This window comes from Dipodomys ordii, unplaced genomic scaffold (assembly GCF_000151885.1).
Source record: "Dipodomys ordii isolate 6190 unplaced genomic scaffold, Dord_2.0 Scaffold57, whole genome shotgun sequence".
Lineage (NCBI taxonomy): Eukaryota > Metazoa > Chordata > Mammalia > Rodentia > Heteromyidae > Dipodomys > Dipodomys ordii.
Window position 1 is genome coordinate 7,863,217 of NW_012267273.1, and position 23,792 is coordinate 7,887,008.

Consider the following 23,792-nt stretch of genomic DNA (forward strand, 5'->3'; position numbering starts at 1 on the left):
GCTGGGAGCTGCGCGGCGCCGAGGCCGGGGTGGCAGGGCGCTGAGATCGAGAGGTCGGCTGCGCCGGACGGGGGGTCCTGGCGGCGTGGGGAAGGCGCGGGGCGGGGGGGGGGACCCTTCGGAAGGAGGGCGCGGGAATCTCGGGGTTGACCGGGAGGAACGGACCCTGGCAGGGGAGCTGGGCGCTTCCCCGAGAGACCTGCGGGGGCCAGCGCGTGTGGGCGGGGAGTCGCCCGGGCGTCGCGTGGGTCCCCGGGGCCTGCGGCAGAGGTGGCACCGCGTCCCCGATCGCCGTGGGCCGCGGGGTCCTTTGTTCCCGCTCCACGTTGCCCGCTTTCCTTGCCAAGCGCGGGGAGAAGAAGGCGGGAGGAGCTAGGGAGCGGCTGGCCTGACGTGTCGCCGGTGAATGACTGCGGGGCTGGCCAATCGCGGGCGGGGGTGTGCGGGCTCTGGGCGCCAGCCAGGCCTGGGGAGTCTGGGGGGGCCTGGGGTCGCCGGTGACTCTGGGCTGCTGGCCACACTTTCTCTCTCTCACAAACACACACCCCACCACCACCAAAACGAAAAAAAGGAATGGGTGCGTATTTTACTCTTTTCTTGTACTAACTTGCTTTTGGAAAAGGATCTTTGGTTGTAAAGCCATGAGAAAAAGACATCGGCTAATATCAGACTTCACGAAGTATGGACGTAGACGATGTTGAGCCGCAAATACTTGGGAAATCCGTGCGCTTTTCTCCCCATGTGTAATATAGACAGATGGTCGGAGACAGCTGGCATTTCCAACCAGAAGAAATCGGATGAGCCTAAAAGGCGCAGTTTTGTTTCTACTGTCTGTTGGCAATGATGAAGATTATTATAACACAATAAAGTTGTTTTTTTTTTTGAATCCTTGGGTTGTTGTGGTCTCCTGTTTAGTAATAAATGATAACCCTGGAAGTCTTGCTGGCTTTTGATCCCAGCACTAATGGTTGCTTTAGGAAAAAAATACTGATAATAAGTTCAGGTTGAATTCTGCGGAAACTTCTGTTTTAAAAAGTATTGCAGGACAAACTGTAATTTGAAACCTGATCATAATGTAGAGTTAGGTTGAAACTAGTACCAGGCAGCTTACCAAACCTATACAGTTTGGTAACTGGAGGTAAGCTGGAGTTCATTGATGGAAACCTGCAATGACTTTTCTTTGTACTTTCCTAATAGGTGAAATCTCTAGTAAATTAATACATGTTAATGTGTAGGCTTCCGATTTGTTTTTCTGATTTTTTCCCCCTTCCCAAGACAAAGCATTTAATTGTCATTTAATTCCCCCGTTTCCTATTAGGGAAATGCCTTAATCATTGATGCTAAATTGAAATGCTTAACAATCATTTCATTAACTTTAGCAATATGGATTGCAGGTTGAAATTCTGAGCACCAACCTTGTTTGCTACAGACTTTAGATAGAAGTATTAGAAATAAGAGTGATGTCAATTAGTGCCTTGTAGGTATTTCTAAACCTATGTGTAGATCAGTATTTGTAACCTGTTGATGTAACCTAGATGTTCAGTAAGTCCCCCTCTTCATTTCCTTATTTTTCTCAATGCCTCAAACTAAGTGATTGTTATATTTTCTGGAATTTCAAAATTACTCATTTTGGTAATGATGCTACATCTAAGCAAAAATGTCTAGAGTTCTCACTGCCTTGTCTTCTGTCCACATTTTACCAGTTCTCCCAGGGCATCCCCCCAACTTGTCTGCTCAAATGCCCTATACTTCCTTCTTTAAGTCCTTTCGTTCCCCATACTTAGCCATTGTTTAAATGTTAGAATTACTCTTACTTCCTTTCCTGCCGTTTGCCATTTGCATCCTGCAGTCTATAGTCTATTCAAACCCAAATAGCTGCAGTTTCTGGAATGTTTGTGCTGTCTTCCTTCTCCCTTTTGCTGTTTTCTTCATTGGTTTATATGCCTCCTAAGCTTGTTAGGTGTGATGTTTAAGGGTCAAAATTGGTTTACTCCACGATAGGAAATTTACTCATTACCTTATTCATGTTACTTTAACCCCTCTGTACAGTAATTTTACAATAAAAAATATTTTTTAAAAAAACCCCAAAACTGGTCTACTCCATTGGGTTATAAATATTTCATTCCAATTTGGGACCGGTGAGTGAGTTTGGTGTTTTGATACAGACGGATGGTAATTGTGGTTTCTGAGGTGACATTGGGCAGCTAAAACTTCTGGTTTTAAAATAGTGGCCTAAGGATAGCTCAGAGATAGCATTTTGACCTAAGCACGCATGAGGCTTTGGGCCCAGTGTTGGGTTGGAATGACTGCCTTATGGTTGCCTACCCTCAGAAATTGACTTTAACCATAAATATTTGCAGTTTATCTTGAGCTTTTAAAAGTCATTTTAAAGTCTGATGAGCGATCACTTTTATCTTTCTAAAGTCCAGAGAAGAATTTAGGGGAAGGCCATGGTATGCCTTTTTTTTCCCCCAACAACTATTATAAAATAGACGTGTTAAATTTCACATTTCACTTCAGCTCAGCTCTATGTAGTTCTAAATCTTAAAAGCAGTTTCTTCGTTTGAGTCCTCTTTTTATTTCTTTGGGTAGTCCTGTGAAATACATTTATCAGAATATTCTATTTGACTTGCTTTCATTTTAAAAGTGGACATGTTGAAAGTTTAAACTAAACAGCAAGTAGTGTACTTTTTGTATTCTTATATGACCCTGAGGATACTTGGGCTTTTGGTATTTTTCAAAGAAAAACATTTATTTAAAAAAAAAAAAAAACAAGAAAAAACCACCCACAGTTTCTGTGCTTGACCAAAAAAGAAATGTATATTTGGAGTGTAGTTTAGAAGTCTTAATTTGCCTAAACAGATCCTTGACAAAAGTGAATGACCTTTCAAAAGCAAGTTTACATTAACTTAAATGTCATCCAAAGTTTGGCTGACTTTAAAAAGCGTATAGGTTGTATTTTTATAGATAAAAAGGTAAGGCTCATATTAAGATCTTGATATAGAAAAAAATCAAGTACAAAATATATGAAGATATTCTATAAATTTGTATGCTAAGAATTGCTCAAAAAAGCTTTCTCCTAAGAGACTAGCAATTTTAACCATCACTTTCTTAAAAAATAAACTTAAGGTAGAACATTTAATGTATTAAATAACAGGTGCCATTTTGTTTTTTAGTGTCTGACTTCTTTTTTTAATTTAAATTTTATTTTATTGTAAAAGTGATGTCAGAGGGGTTACAGTTACGTAAGTAAGGTAATGAGTACATTTCTTGTCAAACATTGTTAACCTAACCCCACTTTTTTTTCTCCCACTTCCCACTCCCTCCTTCAAGTTGTAAAGTTCATTTCCAACATAATGTCTTATAAGTATCCCTGTTACCTTAGCTCACCCTTTGTCTTTTGTCTCTCCATTTTGTTACTCCTCTTCCCTTCCTCAAATCAGTAAATGTATATACAAGTCACAGGGTGCCAAAATAAGAAACAGTGACAACAGAGGATAAACCAAAGAAAAAAGAAAAATTTCACACAGTACATTAAAAACAAAATAACCAAAAAAAACCCTCTTGTTTCTATATCTTGGAGTTCGTTTTGATTAGCATCATTTTATATGGTCACATGTATATAACTATTGAACTGCTGTGATCTTGTGCTAGGACTATCTTAGATATACACTAATTTCAACAAATGAGGGAAACCAGGAGCCATTCTTTTGTGTGTGGGTAGGTTACAAGTTTTCAAATACAAACCCATATTACAGTGTTTAGATTTTTTCTGTCAGTCGTGGTGCCTGAACTCTGGGCATGGGCACTGTCCCTTAGCTCTTCGGCTCAAGGCTAGCACTCTACCACTTGAGCCACTTCTGGCTTTTCTGCTTATGTGGTGCTGAGGAATCGAACCCAGGGCCTCATGCATACAAGGCAAGCACTACCATTGAGCCACCTTCCCAGCCCTGATGTTTTAGATTTTTAAAGGCTGTATTTTAATCATATCAAATAGTTTGTGTGGGGTTTCCCTCTCCATTACCTTTGTTCTAGGAGTAGCTTATAAAGCTGTGCAGTGAGTTGCCAGTTATGCAAGGTAGTTTGGCACCCAGTTTGAAAGGATAGTGTGTTATTTCTGTGAAGATAGGTTTGTGTGCACTTGAAGAGCATTTGTTTTATTAAAACTAGCTCAGTAAGAAAGCTGAGAATTGTAAAGCAGTGAAAGTTAGCATTATGTAATGTGTGATAGTTTTGAGGAAGGAATAAGCTTTAACTTACTTCCTTAAAATGAAACCTATTATGGAGAAACTAGCTAGAGAATATGGGTTCCAGCTCTCTCTCACAGGTTGTATACCATGTTAAATCTTACAGAATAGGTTCGTTATTAGACTGCCTTCAGTAGCCCTGAAGCAAGAAAATATTCCCTTCGAAATAATTGATGGATTTAGAATTATGAGGTTGGTTGATGTGTACAGAAAGTCTAGGTAGCTTTAAGATGTCCATTTTTAAAAGTGCACATTTTACACAGTTCCCTTAGTTCTCTGAATTAGGTGGTGATGTACTAGCAGTTCAAAAGTTCAAAAACAATAAGTCTCAGGCTGGGAGTGTAGCATGCAAGGCTCTGGGATCAATCCCCAGCACTTGGGGAGGAGGGGTAGTAAAAGTAAGTGCCATATAAATTTGAGACTAATGATTGAGGATGTGAAAATGAGTGGGAAGGGATAGGTAGGAGGACTGATTTCCTTGAAGATTTAATTTGTAACAGAATAATTCTATTGGTATTGTATTACTGTATATGAGGAAAATGATCACACAAAGAACAGACCTTAATGATTTCCCTTTTGTTTATTTCATTTATTTCAACATGCTGGTCTTTTGTTACTGTTGTTGGTTGTGGGGCTTGAACTCAGAGCCTGGGCACTCTGGCTATATTTGTTTGCTCAAGGCTAGTGCTTTACCACTTGGAGCCCACAGCTCCACTTCCATTTTCTGGTAGTTAATTGGAGATAAAGAGTCTCATGGACTTTCCTGAACTTGGCTGGCTTTGAACCACAATCTTCAGATCTTAGCCTCCTGAGTCACTAGGATTATAGGCGTGAGCCAACAGCACCAGGCTAACATATCCTCCTGGGGAGGATTTATTTTAAAGATTGCCTGAGTTGGGCTGTGAAGGTGGCTCAGTGGTAGAGTGCTTGCCTCCCATGCATGAGGCCCTGGGTTCGATTCCTCAGCACCACATAAATAGAAAAGACCGGGAGTGGTAAAGTGCTCGCCTTGAGCTGAAGAGCTCAGGGACAGTACCCAGACCCAGAGTTCTATGTGACGTGAATATTTTTGCCATTTGTCTCAAAGTCTGTTAAACATTGTTTGCATGCTCTGTCTAAATGAGTGGCAGGCTTCAGTTGTTCTAAATATCTAACTTAAATCTATCATTGTTGTAGATTATGATGCATGATTATCACAGAAGAAATTCGTGTCTATAGCTTTTAAGGACTTGATTACATCATTTTCAAGCCTGATAGTTTTGGAACCACCATTAGAACTTAAGAAACATCAACATTCACTCCAGCCACCTATCTTCATACCTTGACAAAGTGCTTCCTTTCGACACTCCTTTGTCTTTGGATCAATTTTAGTTCCCAGTAATCATTTCTCACCAGTAAGAAGGTAAGTGAATGAATGCTCAGTGTAGCATTTAAGATAAAATGTTTTTCTGAAGACTGTACTCAGTACAGATTTTTTTCTTCTGGTGTCTTTAAAAAGGCAGAGACATCAGTAACTTTGTGTGTTTGTGTGTGTACATGTGTGTGTGTACACATGCCAGTCCTGGGGCCTGTCCCTGCGCTTTTTTTTCCTTCTTTTTTCCTCAAGATTACTTGAGTTACATCTCTACTTCCAGCTTTTATAAGATCAGAGGCATTGTGCCTTTGTGTCCTTCCTCTAAGATAGAAAGCATTTTTATACTGTTGCCTTTCCTTTATTTTGACTTGTGTGTATATGCGTGTACTCATACACACACGATATTCCTGGATCTTGAGCTCCAGGCCTGGGTACTGTCCATGAATTTTTTTTGCTCATGGCTAGTGCTCTACCCTTGAGCCATAGCTCTACTTTCAGCTTTTTTTAGGATAATTTAGTGTAGATAAAAGTCTCTTGGACTTTTTTGCCAGGGGATCCTCAGATTTCAGCCTGCTGGGTAGCGGTGATTGCAGGTGTGAGCTACCAGCACCACCAGGTCACTAATTTTGACTTTTTTTTTTTTTTTAAATATGATCAGTCTGGCCTTCAGCTCTATCCTACAGCCAGCCTCCTAGGCACTGGGATTACAGATGTGTGTCACTATGCCCATCTCATACATAGTGAAGTTTTGTGAAATCATTTGTTTTTACAGTAAATTTTTTATAAACAACTTTTTAAAACAATAGTTTCTGTTATGATAGGAAATAAGTGGTTTAGAATATGTGACACTTGGGCTGGGAAGTTGGCTCAGTGGTAGAGTGCTTGCCTTGCATGCATGAGTTCCTGGGTTCGATTCCTCAGCACCACGTAAGCAGAAAAAAGCCGGAAGTGGTGCTGTGGCTCAAGTGATAGGACACTAGCCTTGAACTGAAGAGCTGAGGGGCAATGCCTAGGCCCAGAGTTCAGGCCCCACGACTGACCCCAAAAAAAAAAAAAGAATATGTGACAATTAGGTAAGAACAGAAGACAAAATTCATCTCTTTAAATCTCCCTGCCTTGTTCTTTTAAGTGATATTTGGTAGATTCAGTGTCAAGAATTATCAGACTTTAAAATTGTCTGCTTTAAGCAAGGTAGGAAGAAGTTAGGTAATTTTCCACATTTAAAATGAGATTATATATTTAAAGAAAATAGACCATTCAAGGATTCTAAAAACGTGTAGGACTGAGATAACAATTTTCTCATTTGTGAGTAAAGGGATGACAGCAGCCCAAATCCAAGGGAATCTTCTTGAAAGGCTTCTAAGGTTACCTGTTATATAGTTATCTGGTGGTATAGTTTTATGTAACTATAGTTACAGTATTGGGTTAGGACATTTTTATTTTACTCTTTCAGAATGAAACTTATTAAGGTAAGTCTTAGCATCAAAAGTATGGGATACAGAGACAGGCTTTCAGCACAAGGGCTCTTTCAGTCAGGGTTTTATAATTTAGAAAAAGGTTTACATGCTGTCCATAAGAAAGAATTACAGGGGGCTGGGAAGGTGGCTTAGTGGTAGAGCTCTTGCCTTGCATGCATGAGGTTCTGGGTTCAATTCCTCAGCACCACATAAGCAAAAAGAAAAAAAAGCCGGAAGTGGCGCTGTGGCTCAAGTGGTAGAGCGCTAGCCTTGAGCTGAAGAGCTGAGGGACAGTGCCCAGGCCCAGAGTTCAGGCCCCTTGACCAGACCCCCCCCCCCAAAAAAAAAGAAAGAATTACGGAGTAAAGATACTGTATTACTCTTTTATTTGTATTTCTTATTTTTTGGCAGTTGGAACTTGGGGCATTAGGCTTGCTATGCAGGTGCTCTACCCCTTGAGATACATTCCCAGCTTGTCAAATACAATTTCAGATATTATCTGTCATTTGCAAGTAAAATAACTTAGCTCTCTTTCTTCTATTTAGCCAAACTTAAACGGAAAAATGATTCCCAATGGATACTTGATGTTTGAAGATGAGAACTTCATTGAGTCTTCTGTTGCCAAATTAAATGCCCTGAGAAAAAGTGGCCAGTTCTGTGATGTTCGACTTCAGGTATTACAGCCTAATTGGGAACTTAGAAAACTAATCTTTTGTTGCTAAAAACATCAGTTACTAAAAACCAAACATAGGTGTCTTCCCCATAGACACTTAATGAAATGAGTTTTTTTTTTTTTTTTTTTTGGTCCGGTCGTGGGCCTGAACTCTGGGCCTGGGCACTGTCCCTCAGCTCTTCAGCTCAAGGCTAGCGCTCTACCACTTGAGCCACAGCGCCACTTCCGGTATTTTTCTTTTTGCTTATGTGGTGCTGAGGAATTGAACCCAGGGCCTCAGGCATGCAAGGCAAGCGCTCTACCACTGAGTCACCTTCCCAGCCCTGAAATGAGTTTTTAAGAGAATACTGTATTTAGAAATACAAGTATGTTAAGGACACCGGATATAGTAATGATGTAGAAAAAGAAGTCTATCGTTCGCAGTACTTATAATGTACATTTTTGGTAATTGCAGGTCTGTGGCCATGAGATGTTAGCGCACAGAGCAGTGCTGGCTTGCTGCAGTCCCTATTTATTTGAAATCTTTAATAGCGATAGTGATCCTCATGGAGTTTCTCATGTTAAATTTGATGATCTCAATCCAGAAGCTGTTGAAGTCCTGTTGAATTATGCATACACTGCTCAGTAAGTACTGTGTACTGTATAAAGAAATATCAGGAAATATTAAGTCTTTAGTAATGTTTTTTAAGTTAAATACTGTATGTTTTAAATTCTTAATTTTTTTAATAGGTTAAAGGCTGATAAGGAATTAGTGAAAGATGTTTATTCTGCAGCAAAAAAACTGAAGATGGACCGCGTGAAGCAGGTAGAGTATCAGAAGAAATACAAAAGGGTTCCTGTTATGTGGAAGTTTTGTGTGATCGGAATTCAGAAATTGTCTGAATTGTTATTCATTTTGTTATTCCCAAGAATTTGAAAATGCCCACCCACATCCCCACAAACAAAAAACCTTTAAGTATATTGTTTTACTGTTTGGCTTTAGTAACAAAAGTGTTACTTCCTCTTGGAAAGATAATTTAGGCTAATGGCTTATTCTTCATACCGTTTTCTGTGTTGCTGTGGCTATGTCAGTCCCAGTTCCTGCCCCTTCCCCCAGTCATAGGGAATTTTCCATCTTCATTTTATTGATTGATTGAGCCAACGGCAGGGCTTGGACTCGCGGCCTCACATATGCACAGCATTTTTGCTCCCAGCTGTTTCTACCACATGTGAGCCATGCCTCTAGTACGGTATTTTGCTGGTTAATTGGAGATGAAGTCTCTCATATTTTTTCTGCCTTGGCTGGCTTTGAACTACAGTAATCTAGATTTTACCCTCCTGAATAAGTAGGATTTTCAGATATGAGCCATTGGCACCCAGCACTTTTTAAACCTTGTACCACTTTTCAGTGGGGTGACAAGCAGTATTAGGAATTCCCGTTATACAAAAAATGCTTCTAAACTACAGTAAATGTATTTATGTTTAGTGTAATATACATTATATTGTAATAATTATACTACAGGTTACCAACAGTAAACCATGGAAATGTGGTCCTGCACAGCTGGATGGGTGTGAGCATACCATTCTGGCTGAGCACATTTTCTGGGGATCAACCTAGAGCTGTGCTAGTGAAATCTGTTAAGGAGTTGAATTTGCTAGTTTATAGTGTCTGGTATCATAAATTTATTCTCTGTTTCCCTGGAGTTAATCACAACTTAAGCCTCCAATTTTTTGTTTTCTTCTCCTTTTGGTTCCTCTTTAAAACTACATCTAAGCTGGGCACTGGTGACTCATGCCTGTACTCCTAGTTATTATGAGGCTGAGATCAGAGGATCCCGGTTCAAAGCCAGCTTGGGCAGGAATCACAGAAAAAGCTGGAAGTGTTGCTGTGGCTCAAGTAGTAGAGTGCTAGCCTTGAGCTTAGGGACATTGCTTAGGCCCAGAGTTCAAGGCCCAGGACAGGTAGAAAAAACAACAGCTATGTCTAGAACTTAATGCCAGTGAGACTTGTTTAGTAAATCAAAGTCAAAAGACACTCCTCAAATGTAAGAAGGCTGTAAACTGTAGGCCATAGCCAGCTGCTATTTTTTGTTTTTATTTCTGTTTTTAATGTTTTATTGGCAAAAGGTGAATAGACACGTTCATTTCTATGTCTGTTGTTTTCTTATTATAGTGAGTAGTTGTGACAGACAGTATGGTCTGCATAAATAAAAATGTAGGCACTAGTATTGCCAATGATGGAAGGCATGTATGAATAAGGCATTGAAAGAAGAGCTAGTAAACCAATCTTTTTCTTTTTTTGTCGGTTGTGGGGCCTGGACTCTGGGTTTGGGCGCTGTTCCTCAGCTCTTCAGCTCAAGGCTAGGTGCTCTAACATTTGAGCCACAGCACCACTTCCAGCTTTTTCTGCTTATGTGGTGCTGAGGAATCTTCCAAGGGCCTCATGTATGCAAGGCTAGCACTCTACCGCTGAGCCAGCCACCTTCCCAGCCCCAGCCAATCTTCTTAAAAGGCGCATGGATCATTATTGGTGCTATATCATCACTTGAGCTATGCCTAGTTCCCTGACAGTGATTTTTGGTCCAATTCTAAATCTTTGTGTATGTGCTTACATATTGAAAGTTAAATTCTTGTTGAATAAATTAGCTCTTTACTTCCTTTGCAAGGTTTGTGGTGATTATTTACTATCTAGAATGGATGTTACCAGCTGTATCTCTTACCGAAATTTTGCAAGTTGTATGGGAGACTCACGTCTTTTGAATAAGGTTGATGCATACATTCAGGAGCATTTGTTACAAATTTCAGAAGAAGAGGAATTTCTTAAACTTCCACGTCTAAAGGTAAGAGCTACACATATAAATAGATTTATTACCTAGTTCAAGGCACAGAAACTTTGTCTTTAAGTAAGTGAGCCATGTTTATAAAAATGATACTATACTGAAATTGTTGTTATTCTGAGTATAGTATTTTCTGCCTATCCGTTTGCTTTGTCTTGGATTATCAGTGTCCTTGAAAATTACAGCAAATGTATAGAATCAAATTTTATCATGTAGTGGAGAGTTTGTCTTAAGAATTAAGCATTTCAACACAAATAACACATTTTACCGCTCCTTCCTGTTCTAGTTGGAGGTGATGCTTGAAGATAATGTTTGCCTGCCCAGCAATGGCAAATTGTACACAAAGGTAATCAACTGGGTGCAGCGTAGCATCTGGGAGAATGGAGACAGTCTGGAGGAGCTGATGGAGGAGGTTAGTTTTAAAGTAAATGGGATCTAACAATTCTTAAAAGTTATTTTGTTGTGACATGAAGGATTCCCTTTCACTTTATTTTATAACCATGACCCTAAAGAATTTAAATTTTGCTATAGGTACCCCTAAGCTGAGAAACAGGGGGGGTGTCCAGGTGAGCTGATTGAACTGTTCAGTTTGGTCTTCTGCTCTTCTTTTTTTTTTATTTTTTTATTTTTATTTCTTTGCTTATTATGTGCTGTTAACTTTCTTGAAAGTAGCATGTAATTTGCTTTAGAAATGGGAGGTGGTACTGAAATTTCTGTAGATTCTTAATTTTTCTTCACAGGTTTTTGCTTTAAGTTTGACAAATAGGTAAAGCTTCTAATGGTTGTTCCTCCCCATTGGTTTATCTCCCCATAGGTTTATTAACAAAACTAGGATACCCAAGACTGAAGAAACAAGAAGAAACCTCAAGTGTATTGACACGTAAAGAAGCAGCAGTCCTGCCCCAGTTCTCCTAAGAAAAATCCGCTGTGGGCAGAGAACGATGATGATTTAATGGTGTTTACTCCTTTACAGGATTCTTGTCTTTAAAGCTGTGTGTTTCTCACTGGTGTTGTTCATACGTTTAGTCAATCAGTCGTTTAACTTTTAAAACTATACAAGAAAACCAGAAATGGTGGGAATTAACATAGGCAGGTGGAGGGAGCAGCATTGGTTGATCTTTCCTCATTAGCCTTCGTAATCACTGAAGGCTTGCCAGTCTGCTCGGTCCATAAGACTACATTATTACTATCTTTTGAAACAGGACAAACTCCATCTTTCATTTCTGTCATTTCCCACTTGAAAATCAGATGCATTAACTGTATTTGCATCTGTCAAGGAGGACTGAAACTTGCTTGAAGTTTTACACTAGTATTTATTTGTTTAACTGACATTACCTACAGGAGAGAAGTATGTTGATGCAAGTCATACCATTTATTTTCAAAGGTGTAAATAATTCTTTTATTGTAAATATGTATATTCTCTTAAGAATCCCCATTGTTACTGGTGCCTTTTCTTTTTCTTTTTTTTTTTTTTAATGTTATACAATAGAAGCTATGAAAACAGTGAAGATTTCTTTCAAGCCAATCAAGCCAAGGAGTCTTCAGCCAGTCTTAGAAGATTTTGTGTTTGATTTTGGGTTTTTTTGTTTTTGCTTTTTAAATTTTTACCACCATGACATGTATTTTTCTTTACTTCGGGATCCCGCCAGAGTAAGATGAAAAGAAGCTTAAGCAGCACACTGGAGGTTACCTTGAGGCGGTTGTGTATCTGCGCTCTAGTGGAGTAGCCATGGTGACAGTAGCCACATGGGTGTTCTGTTGCTGTTTTGCAGGTTCAAACCTTGTACTACTCAGCTGATCACAAGCTGCTTGATGGGAACCTTCTAGATGGACAGGCTGAGGTGTTTGGCAGTGATGATGACCACATTCAGTTTGTGCAGGTACACATTGCACAGTCTGAGGTAACCTCAGGTTAAAACTTGACTAGAGAACTTTAAAGCATAAATTTTCCTTTAATAAAGGAAAGTGGATAGATTTCATTGGTATAACTGGACAGAAGCACTTTTGGGGGAGAAAACTTACTTTAGAGTTAACTAGCATTTTTGCCACATAATCGGAAGTTAACTCAGCAAATTAGAAAACCCCATTTAGATTTTTTTTTTCTCATAAAGTAGAATTTACATAGTTAAAAATAAGGACAGCAAGATGAAGCAATTTAGAAATTAGTTATTGTTTTGGCTAGATGATGAAAAACAGTTGCAACAGCATATCTAATAGATCCTGTGATGAAAAAAGATACACTTAAGTTGATGACTGCACAAGCAATTAGGCTGTGTCATTAGTGGGCTTTCATTTGAAATGAGAAATGGCATAGCTAAGACAACACTGGAGACCTGTTAACAAGGCTTACAGTGTTTCTGCAGCATTATCAGCTCAGAAGTTGTTGATCCTATGTTACAATGTAACCTAGATGTTTCTTGAGCAAAACGAATTAAGACATAATTCCACTGTGCTGATTTAGTTGCTTTTATTAAACACAAGTATATTCAAACATTTTCAACCATTATTAGAAAACATTTAATCTAGAACTTCAGCTTAGGGAAAATGTTCTTTTATTTTTTTGTATTGGTTGACATTGTATGCAAGGCCTACCATTGAGCCACTGTCAGCTCACAAATCGTGAACTAACCAATGTGTAAACCCTACCCATTTTTTATTTAAGGTTTCTAGTGTCTTGCAAGCCTGCACTTAACCCCTTACCTATCATTGTTCTATACTGCCCCAAGGAGCCCATTTTCCTGACTAGGTTTTGGCTGATGGCTGTGCCTCTGCTTGAAATTTATAAAAATGCTCGTGAAATAACATACTTTCTTGGCCTTTTAGGCCAGCAATGTACTAGTGAGGAATAAGCTATAAAGTAAATCTAGATTAAAGTTATTTTCTTTTTTAAATTTTTAATTAGGATGTGACCTGATCATTGTGGTGCTTGTCTGTAATCCCAGCTTCTCAGGAAACAGATGGATGATGGTGGTTTGAGGGTAGCCCAGGAAAGACAGTGTTGATCCTAGCTCAGCCAGCAAGTTTGATGTGATTGTTTACATCTGCAAATTTCTCCTATGTAGGAGATATAGATAGAAGTTTGCAGTTCGAGGCTTGCCTGGACAGGACCTATCTGAAAAATACCTTAAGAAAGAGCCTATCTAAAAAAATGCCTTAAGTAAAACAGTGTTGGTGTGGCTCAAGTGGTAGGTAGAGTGCTTGCCTAACAAGCATAAGGCTCTAAAAGAATAATTTAGAGGGTAAATGATAAGAGTTGCTAGTCATCTTTAGGTTGTTATTAAAAGCACTCTGTGGTGTTCTGTGGTGCTTGTGTTTGAGTATTTTCTAAAGAATTTTGGGGTTAGAATTAGTTGAGAATTTGGTGCTTCATTTTGAATATTTAGGGTATTTTCTCTGTTAACTAGTTAACTTTTTATTTTTGCCAGTCCAGTGGCTTGAACTCAGCCTGGGAACTGTCCCTGAGCTTCTAAAAGCTCAAGGCTAGTCCTCTACCACTTGAGCCACAGTGTCACTTTCGGCTTTTCTGTTTATGTGGTACTGAGGAATCAAACCTAGGGTTTCATGCGTGCTAGGCAAGCACTTTACCACTAAGCCACATTCCTAACCGAACTATAACATTTAAGTTAACACTTTTAAAGTGTCCTTTCAACCATACAAAGATTAAATACCCAGTAAGTGTCAAGCCATGATGTTTGGCATAGAGACACAAAAATGCTAGATACATCCTAGCTATACACGGAAGGCTGACATCAGGACAATTCTGTATTTCAGGGCCAACCTAGGCTAAACAAAAAGACATCCCCCTCTCAACAGAAAAATCTGGGTATCGTAGTGTGTGCTTGTCACAGATCTAACAGAAAGCATAAATAGAAGTCCAGACCAACCTGGGTGTCTTGAAAAACAAAAACAAAAAAGATGAAGAAATGGCTCAAATAATTGTTTACTTACCAAGTGTCGAGCCCACAGAGTTCAAATCCAACAATGCCACAAAAAGTACAAGAGTTGGTTCCTGCTGGCAAGACCTAATCAGAGTGGATAAATAATACTCTTACAAGCAAATGCCTGTAAGTACCCTAAAGGAGGTGTAATGAAATAGCTGGAAACCACAGAGGAGGCATTTGTGTAGGCTTATGATTTAGAGGTGTGTAAGTTAGATTGCAAAATCCATTAATTTTTAGGCCAGAGTTGTCTTTCTATAAGTTCAAGGAAGCCAGGCAGTAGTATCTAGCATATTCAGGAAAGTAGGATCTGAGGGATCACCCTTCAAAGCCAGCCTAGGTGGGAAAGCCTGACAAGCTCTTATCTCTAATAAACTACCAAAAAGACAAAATTGGAGCAGTGACTCAAAGTGATAAAAAGAATCGTAGCCTTGAGCAAAAATCTCACATGTAGTACCTAAGCCCTGAGTTCAAGGCCTAGGACTGATCCCCGCACACCTCCCACCTCAAAAAAAGAAAAGAAAATCCTAGGATTAATAAAGTATTAAAATGTTGATTTGTTCATTTTTGGCATTTAATACATAATTATGTGGGTTAATTACTTCATGATCACTGTATTTCCCTGTTTAAGATCATGTTACTTGGGCAAAGTTGTTTCTCTCCAGGTTGGAGGTCCTGAGTCTGGGAAAGGGGCACATGCAACCTAGATAGGCTTAGCTTTATTTTGGGATAGCAGGAAGAATTTAACTGAGGGAAGAGTGGGAACAGGTAAATACAGTTCAGTTTCAGTAATCCAGTATTGGGGAGATACAGGATAGATAAAGCCCACGAGACCAGTTTGTAGATATTGCAAGCAGGAACGGGTTTTTTTAAAAATGAGAAGGTTGATCAAGCATAAAAGGATGGAGAAATTTAAGGAGAAAGGATGGATTGTGTACCGTGTATGTATACGCACATATAATCAGAGTTTGCAGGCCTCCATAATCATTTAGGAGGTTTGAGGAAGAATTGAGCATGAGTGGGATCCTGCCTTGCTAGTTTATAGTGCCCTGAATAGGGATGGTGAAGCACATAGGATGAGCTGCCACATATTACAGGCTTCTGAGTAGAAGAAGGAAGGTTGAGATGGAGTCATAGAAAGGTAGGAGCAGGATTAGATTCTAATCACGTAAAAGCTACCTGATGTGGGGAAAGAAAGCTTGAAGGGAGAGTATATTTGTAAACTGTTAAGTCATCTGAAAGGTCATAGAAAATTAACTGGGGATAGCATTCTATCCTAGGCCTGTTTTATAATGCGAGTCTTCAGTGGTAGTCATCCCTTTCATTTTTCTTTGTACATTACAGTAGTTTTACTGCAATCAGACCTCTGAATGTGACTGTCTTCTATTTGGGGTATACTTCCCCAAGTTAGGAGAGGTGAGAGAGTCACATACTTTGTTACTCCCCAGATACAGCTTGATATCACTAACTTTAGTTCCTGGTGGTTTTCTACTGCATTGTATAAAATGAGAGGCTTCATTCTCAGAATTCCTAACCTTAATTTTAGCTGTTTTATTGGGTAACTTCTTAGACAATATAGTCCATCTTCTTTGGATTAAAAGAGGTGGTAACTATACCTACGTGTGCACATGTAAATCAGTGCTAACCAACAGTGTGACATACTCTGCCTTTTCTCAAAGGAGTGCATACATTCTGTTAACTACTTACTGAATGGTCCAGACCTGAAGATGGGTTTAGCCTAAGCTCATCATTCTCCTGCCTTCATGATAGATGTGCCACCACTCCAGGCCAAACCTAACTTTTGATCATAATACATTATAGCTATTATATTACTTGTATCACTTGCTTTTTCTTTCCATTAGCAAGAATTTTCCAATAGAAATTACACCTCCCTATGTGGTCTGGACCCTATGGTCTGAAGATTAAGTGGGCTGGCCAGATAATTAATTACTAAGGTGGCACCAGTTTGTTTGGCAGTTATTCTCATAGTAGTTTTGACCAATCCTCCAGTTCCATAAGATCATAGTTCTTGGAAGTGACAAGGACTCAGACTGGGAAGAAAGCTATGAAAGCAAACTCATATATGAGGAAGTCTATGTAGTTCTCTTAAGAGTCATTTGTCCACGTGTTACTTCCTAGATACTTCAATTTTGTGAATATTTGGTTCTTGTAGTAGTATTTCATTTCTTAATTGTTGTGTTGAAGTACTTTTGTCTAGAGCACCACTCTATTTTACATATGAGACAGCCCTAAGGAAATAACAACTTTAGTGCTGCTTGTGATGGCTTTGTTTTTGTATAAAATAGTTTGAGAGAGACTGGGTGGCTCTTTGTCTGCTCACTTCAGTGGCTATGTATAAAGGATACCAGTGCATATGGTAACCTTTAGTTAGGTTTGACAGTTCGGTGGTGACAGTTACATGTGTTTTTTCTCAGGTAACTCGTGCCATTACAAATTTATGATAGCTTTTGGGAGATTGTATACTGGATCCAAAACAGTACTTGAGCTTATTTGACTTATAGATGGTATTTTTCTTCTTCCTCACACTCATTGAGATATCCTTCTGAGACTTGAGCTTTTTGGATTGTTTAAACTGAATGTTTTCAAACTAGTTGTTTAAGTACTGTTTTTATTATCTGGAGCTGGAAATGTGCCAGTAATTTGTCAACTAGAAAGTACTGGTTGTGTTAAATTTAGTGTGTTATCGGTGTCTTATTTAGGTGGAAGTTACTCACGTGCTTGGCAGTGTCATGGACTAGCTCAGGAACAAAGGTACACCAGGTATGGTCTTTGGCTAGGTTTCTGTAGCTGCCTTTTGATTTTGCAGAAAAAGCCGCCACGTGAGAATGGCCATAAGCAGATAAGTAGCAGTTCCACTGGATGTCTCTCTTCTCCAAATGCTACAGTACAAAGCCCTAAACATGAGTGGAAAATCGTTGCTTCAGAGAAGACTTCAAGTAAGTATAGGACAATGGCCAGCTTTGTCTTCAGTTTATTCTTAAGGAGCCTAGTCAATTTTAATGATTTTAGATTGACTAAGGAAAACTTCAGAAGCAATTAAATTTGGAAAACAATAGTAGAATATCCCAATCAGGGATCTGGAATGGAGTCCAAATCACAATCATATGGCAATCAAAAGTATTAATTAGTAATTGCATCATAAACATGGAACTCTTGTGTTTGCAGATAACACTTACTTGTGCCTGGCTGTGCTGGATGGTATATTTTGCGTCATTTTCCTTCATGGGCGAAATAGCCCACAGAGCTCACCAACAAGTACTCCAAAACTAACGAAGAGTTTAAGCTTTGAGATGCAACCAGATGAGCTAATAGAAAAGTCCATGTCTCCAATGCAGTATGCACGGTCTGGACTGGGGACAGCAGAGATGAATGGCAAACTCATAGCAGCAGGTGAATACAGAAGGATTTGTGATTTGTTGGAAACATTTAAGTGGACAAGCCTGTAAAGGACCATTGATTCTTGCTTGTGGCATGCAAATTTGAGGGCTTAATATACTTAATAGATTTCCATGGCATTTCAAAAGGACAGAAATAATACCACTAAATAGACGTAACCAAGCTAGCCTGTTTATAATTTTTTTTGTTTTAGGTCCGGTCGTGGGGCCTGAGCTCTGGGCCTGGGCGCTGTCCCTCGCTCTTCAGCTTAAGGCTCTACCACTTGAGCCACAGCGCCACTTCCGGCTTTTTTTTTTTTTTTTACTTATGTGGTGCTGAGGAATCGAACCCAGGGCCTCATGCGTGCAAGGCAAGCGCTCTACCACTGAGCCACCTTCCCAGCTCCTATAATTTTTTTTTAAACTATATAGAGCATGAATAAACTTTATGCCAAGAATAAATAACTTGCTCACACTAACAATATTACTTTTGTGAGCCTTTAATTAAAATATCAGCCACTGGTTTCTTAATGTGTTTTGTGGTTTTAATATTTTCTTTGTACATATTATTTGGACCATTCTGAGTGGGTACGGAGGAGGATCATAAATTCAAGGCTAACCTGGGTTCCATAGGACAGCTTGTCTCAAAAAAATACATTAACTAGAAACCCTTAACCAGTTGAATATTTTAGAAATAAATCTCTCTGGTTCTTTGAGCAGGTGGCTATAACAGAGAGGAATGTCTTCGAACAGTTGAATGCTATGATCCACATACAGATCATTGGTCCTTTCTTGCTCCTATGAGAACACCAAGAGCCCGATTCCAGATGGCTGTACTCATGGTAAGCATATTATATTGCCATCACACCCTATATTTAGCTTTGTTTCTTTAGCATGGCAGAAATTCTCACCTTTCATTTTGGCATAGGGCCAACTCTATGTGGTAGGTGGATCAAATGGCCACTCAGATGACTTGAGTTGTGGAGAGACATATGACCCAAACATTGATGACTGGACCCCTGTTCCAGAATTGAGAACTAACCGATGTAATGCAGGTAATAATACTTTTCTTCTGAGATAGCCAATATCTAAATACAGTAAGTTATTAATGTATAGCTGTATCTTATGTTCACATAGGAGTATGTGCTCTTGATGGGAAATTATACATCATTGGTGGCTCTGATCCATACGGTCAGAAAGGACTGAAAAATTGTGATGTTTTTGATCCTGTAACAAAATCGTGGACAAGCTGTGCTCCTCTTAACATTCGTAAGTTAAAGACTTGTGAAATTGTATGTGTGACTTCACACAGGTTTGAAAGAATTGGTAATCATCTTGGTTTGGCTTGATTTTATAGGTAGACACCAGTCTGCAGTTTGTGAGCTTGGTGGGTATTTGTACATTATTGGAGGTGCAGAGTCTTGGAATTGTCTGAACACAGTAGAGCGTTACAGTCCTGAAAATAACACCTGGACTTTAATTGCTCCCATGAATGTGGCCAGGCGAGGAGCTGGAGTAGCTGTTCTTGATGGTAAGTCTGGATTTGGAGAAGTAAATAATAGTAGCAAGGATTTGTTCTCAGATTCCAAGAAGGTGAAAATGATAGAAGTCATATATACCCTTATCCAATTTAGAATTCAGAAGCAGCCATCTCTGATCAGTGGGGTTGGGGACTTGTCTTTTAGAAGTTTGTTGGGGTTTTATATTGCTGTTTTCCCCCTCTAGTCAGACTCAATACATAAATATAATCACCAGTCTTTTGGTATTTAATGAAATTCCAAATCATTTTCTTCCATAAACCAAATCCCAAACATTTCATCTTGAGCTTCCTGCCCTTTCTAGTGGTAATTGTAAAATATGATTTCCAAGTGTTGCAGATACAAATCCATTTTTTTCCCACACGAATTGGAACTTAAACCTTCATAGAATACTTTTAATGCCTTACCATGTTGTAGACACAGCTTGCTTTTCATACCGGTTTTATTGTTGTTTTAAATTTCTAGTTATATAATGGTCATCATTTAGCATTGTTTTTTGAAACAAAGCTGAGTCTTAACAGACTCATGTGTAGACAGTGTGAGAATGTCTCTTCCAGCATCTCTGGGCCTGGGCGCTGTTCCTGAGCTCTTAAGCTCAAGGCTAGAGCTCTACCACTTGAGCCACAGACAGCACCATTTCTGATTTTCTGGTGGTTAATTGGAGATAAGAGTTTCATGGACTTTCTTGCCTGGGCTGGCTTTAAACTGCTATCCTCACAGTCTCCTGAGTAGCTAGGATACATTACAGGCATGAGCCACCAGTGCCTGGCTTTGAATGGAAAGCTCTAGAATTCCAGTTGTTGTGGAGTATTTAGTTCTATAAACTGGACCAGATACACAAACTTCAGTGTATAATGCTATCTAATTTGCCAACCTAAGAGCTGTAAATGAGTTGTTCAACTTTGTGCCTCTCATTTCTTTAATGACTACAAAACAATTATTGAGAATTGAGAAATGTTTTTTAGGATTAATAGATACGTGTATGTGATTTTCCTTTCATTATTATACTTCAGCGTGAAGATTTATTCTGCTTCATTTCTTTTTTAGGAAAACTGTTTGTGGGCGGCGGCTTTGATGGCTCTCATGCAATTAGTTGTGTGGAGATGTACGATCCAACTAGGAATGAATGGAAGATGATGGGAAATATGACTTCACCCAGGAGCAATGCTGGGATCACAACTGTGGGGAACACCATTTATGCAGTGGGAGGATTTGATGGCAATGAATTTCTGAATACGGTGGAAGTCTATAATGTTGAGTCAAATGAGTGGAGCCCTTACACAAAGATTTTCCAGTTTTAACAAATTTAAGACCCTCTTAAACTAACAGGCTTAGTGATGTAATTGTGTTTAGTAGAGGTACACTTGTGAATAAGGAGGGTGGGTGGGTATAGATGTTCATAGATGTTGTTAACAGCAACACAAAGCTTTTGCATATTGCATATTATTAAACACGCTGTACATAACTTTTTGTGTTTGGGAAGGAATGCAAAGATGAAGGTCTGTTTTGTGTCTTTTTAAGACTTTCTTTGGTTATTTTATCTTTTGGAAGTTGATACTATAAAAGAATAAACAGAATTTGATTGGGCATGTCACTTCAAGAAGTCCCTTCTCCACATTTGTTTTGCCAATTTGCACATTCAGTGACTCCTCCCTCAGTTGTTTATAATGGGATAGAAGAATAGGGTTTAAACATGTAGGCAGTTGGGATTTTTAAGGACCCTTTTTCAATAACTGGAATACTCTATAACAAAAGTTACTTATTTAAATAAGATAACAATGACTATTTTTGTTTTTATTAAAAGCTGACATGCCTACCAATATTTAATCTTTTATGATTGCCTTTTTATAACTTTTTATATTCTCAGCAGAGTGCTTTATCTGTTGAAATAAAATGTGACAAACTCAGTTACTGAAGCAGAATGGCAGTCTTTAAGGATGCAGAGTAGGGCTTCTTAAATGCAGACTTGGTAGCACTCGATTCAGCTGCTTTTTTTTTTTTTGAAAATGTAGTATTGACGTTTGAACAGAGTTGCTGCTGAACAGTAACAGTGATGATTTGGTAGTTCAAGTATTAGTTTGAATTAATTTGACAAGTATAGGACATTTAATGGATAGTGATAAGAAAAATGAAGCATTTTATCATTTTTCCAAATCCTGTTTTTATCATGAACAAAATCTTGAACAGAGCCTTTGATGGGGAAGAAAATAATTACTACCAACTGTTGGGTTTGTGAATGTGGCCCTTATCAGAACTATATTTTTGTTCAGCTTTTCTATTTGTCTGGATAAATACTGGTTGGGATGAACTGGTATCTGATGTATTGTTATACACCTAACATATGGTGCCAAAATGATGACGTCTAATGCTTGCAGACACATTAAAAGGTACCTTGGCCGAAGTCCTTGCACGATGGGATGAATATCCAAATGTTTGTCTACTCATTCGTTACTAAAAGTTGGATTTTTTTAATATATAAGGATGAACTTAAGGTATTTGTAGAAAAAATTCACCCAGCATCTCACATTTGGAATAAGGGATGATATAAAATCTTTTTTTCACAGAAAATGAAGAATGCCTGAACCTAAAGAACTGGTGAGATGACTCTTCAGTGGCTAACTTGGGTTAGGAGGAGGTTAGACATTTGTTCTGGTGGTCCTTTGCCACTTTGTTTCTACCAGATTTCAGAGAACTACTCAAAAAGAAAATCAGATCACCTGGTTACTAACCATTTATGTTGCTTTGTTTCTGACTAGAACTAGTTTAGCAAGTTATATTTGAATTTGCTTAATATGATGACTGTTCTTTACATGGATCTGTGTATGTTCTATTGAGCTCAAGGAAATAAAGTTTTAGATGAGGATTCAGCACTTAAGATCCTTGAAATTATTTCATAAGTAATGTGCTTCATGCAAATAAATGGGAATACTTTTATGTCAGTTTTCCTAATTACCATTTATGACAAATGGGAGTTTGGTGGCTAAAAAGTCATGTGTTTTATGGCACTGTGGTGCTTGTTTTACTGGTGTTCTACTACTTGAGCTATGCCTCCAGCCTGGCTTTTTGAAGATGGGAGTCTGACTGCTGTCTGGGCTGGCCTCAAACATTCCTCTTGATCTTGTCTCCCTGAGTGGTTAGGATTACAGTTGTAAGCTACCAGCACCTGATAAAAGCATTGCATTTTTTAAGATGCTCATTTTAACAAAATGGTGCTTAATGGACATTTTGTTTTACAGTGTTTTAGAATAGATGAACAATAATACTTTGAATCATCTGTAATGCAGAAAACATACTGAATTTTCTAAACCAGGAAATGATATCTGCTTGTAATACACCAACTAGTTTGCTATATGCAGAGGTGGTTTTAATTTTGGCGTTTTGTTTTTTAATTTTGGCTACTTTGCCATTTACTGTTCAAATGTTTTAGAATCACCCATGTGCAAGTCCTTTGGGAGAAAATTGTGAGCTTAGGGGTGTGCCACATGCTAAAACCTCTGCTTCATTAACAAATCGGTGATTAATCAATTAGCTTCTCCAAATCTAAGAATTCATAAAATTAAACAGAGAATAGTCCCAGCAGAACATTTCTGCAGCCTTGGAGCTGCCTCATTAGCATCTATACCTTTGTTACCAAAATATTTTTTTTTTTTTGTGGAATCTGAGATAAAAGACATAGCAAATTAACTGAGGGTTTAGGAAGGAAAAAGACAACAATTACATGTGTTTTTTTGTTTTGCTTTTATGCTATCAAAATTGAGGACTCTGCCACTTAAGCCATGCTCCCTCCTAGTCTATACACAGGTACTCTTAAATTCTTAATAAAACGAAGCCACAACTCCTTTAAACATCTGACTAAGCTCAGTGCTTGGAGGTTAAGAGAACAGGACGGGGAATGTGGCTCAGTGGTAGAGTGATACATTAAGTGACAAGTATACAAACTTACTACAATGACCGATAGAAGTACTAAACTTAGTTTTTCTGGTGTTGAGTATTTAGTGCTTGGGTCCTCACACATGCTAGGCACACCTGTACCTGCACACATTACTGGGAGATGGGTATAGAAGGATGATAACTTACATATGGGTATGTATAGAGTTAATAGCTCATGGAAATATATATAAAAAGGGGAAGGGTATGACTGAATAACAAACAACATAATTGCTTGGGGTGAACAAATAGTACTTTGACTAACTTTAGCCTGGAAAAGACAGTTAAGGTAGAGCAATGAAACTTAGAAGTTGAGTTGCTAATTCTAGCTAAAAAGTGAAGGTATCATGCACTAGTCATCCAGTCAGTAATTGGCAGGGTCAGATAATCACTGAGGTTACTCCCAAATCCTGTCTTAAGGCAAGTGTTTTCTCGGCAAAAAGAAAA

General features: G+C 38.7%; 1 protein-coding gene across 3 annotated transcripts in view; it reads left to right on the plus strand.

Annotated features, from left to right (window-relative positions):
* The window catches only part of Ivns1abp (influenza virus NS1A binding protein), a 22,866-nt gene extending 514 nt beyond the window's left edge, over positions 1–22,352 (plus strand). Inside the window, exons 1-15 of one of the 3 annotated variants that reach the window (XM_013021809.1) lie at positions 561–577; positions 5,424–5,649; positions 7,604–7,732; positions 8,186–8,355; positions 8,461–8,536; positions 10,377–10,550; positions 10,834–10,959; positions 12,320–12,427; positions 17,313–17,442; positions 17,672–17,896; positions 18,601–18,722; positions 18,809–18,935; positions 19,018–19,149; positions 19,238–19,411; positions 20,466–22,352. In XM_013021809.1, coding sequence (XP_012877263.1) covers positions 7,622–7,732; positions 8,186–8,355; positions 8,461–8,536; positions 10,377–10,550; positions 10,834–10,959; positions 12,320–12,427; positions 17,313–17,442; positions 17,672–17,896; positions 18,601–18,722; positions 18,809–18,935; positions 19,018–19,149; positions 19,238–19,411; positions 20,466–20,719 — 1,929 coding nt within the window. In that variant the 5' untranslated portion in view covers positions 561–577; positions 5,424–5,649; positions 7,604–7,621 and the 3' untranslated portion in view covers positions 20,720–22,352. The other 2 variants (XM_013021808.1, XR_001175253.1) reach the window with 2 other exon arrangements.
* The last annotated feature ends 1,440 nt before the right edge of the window (positions 22,353–23,792 follow it).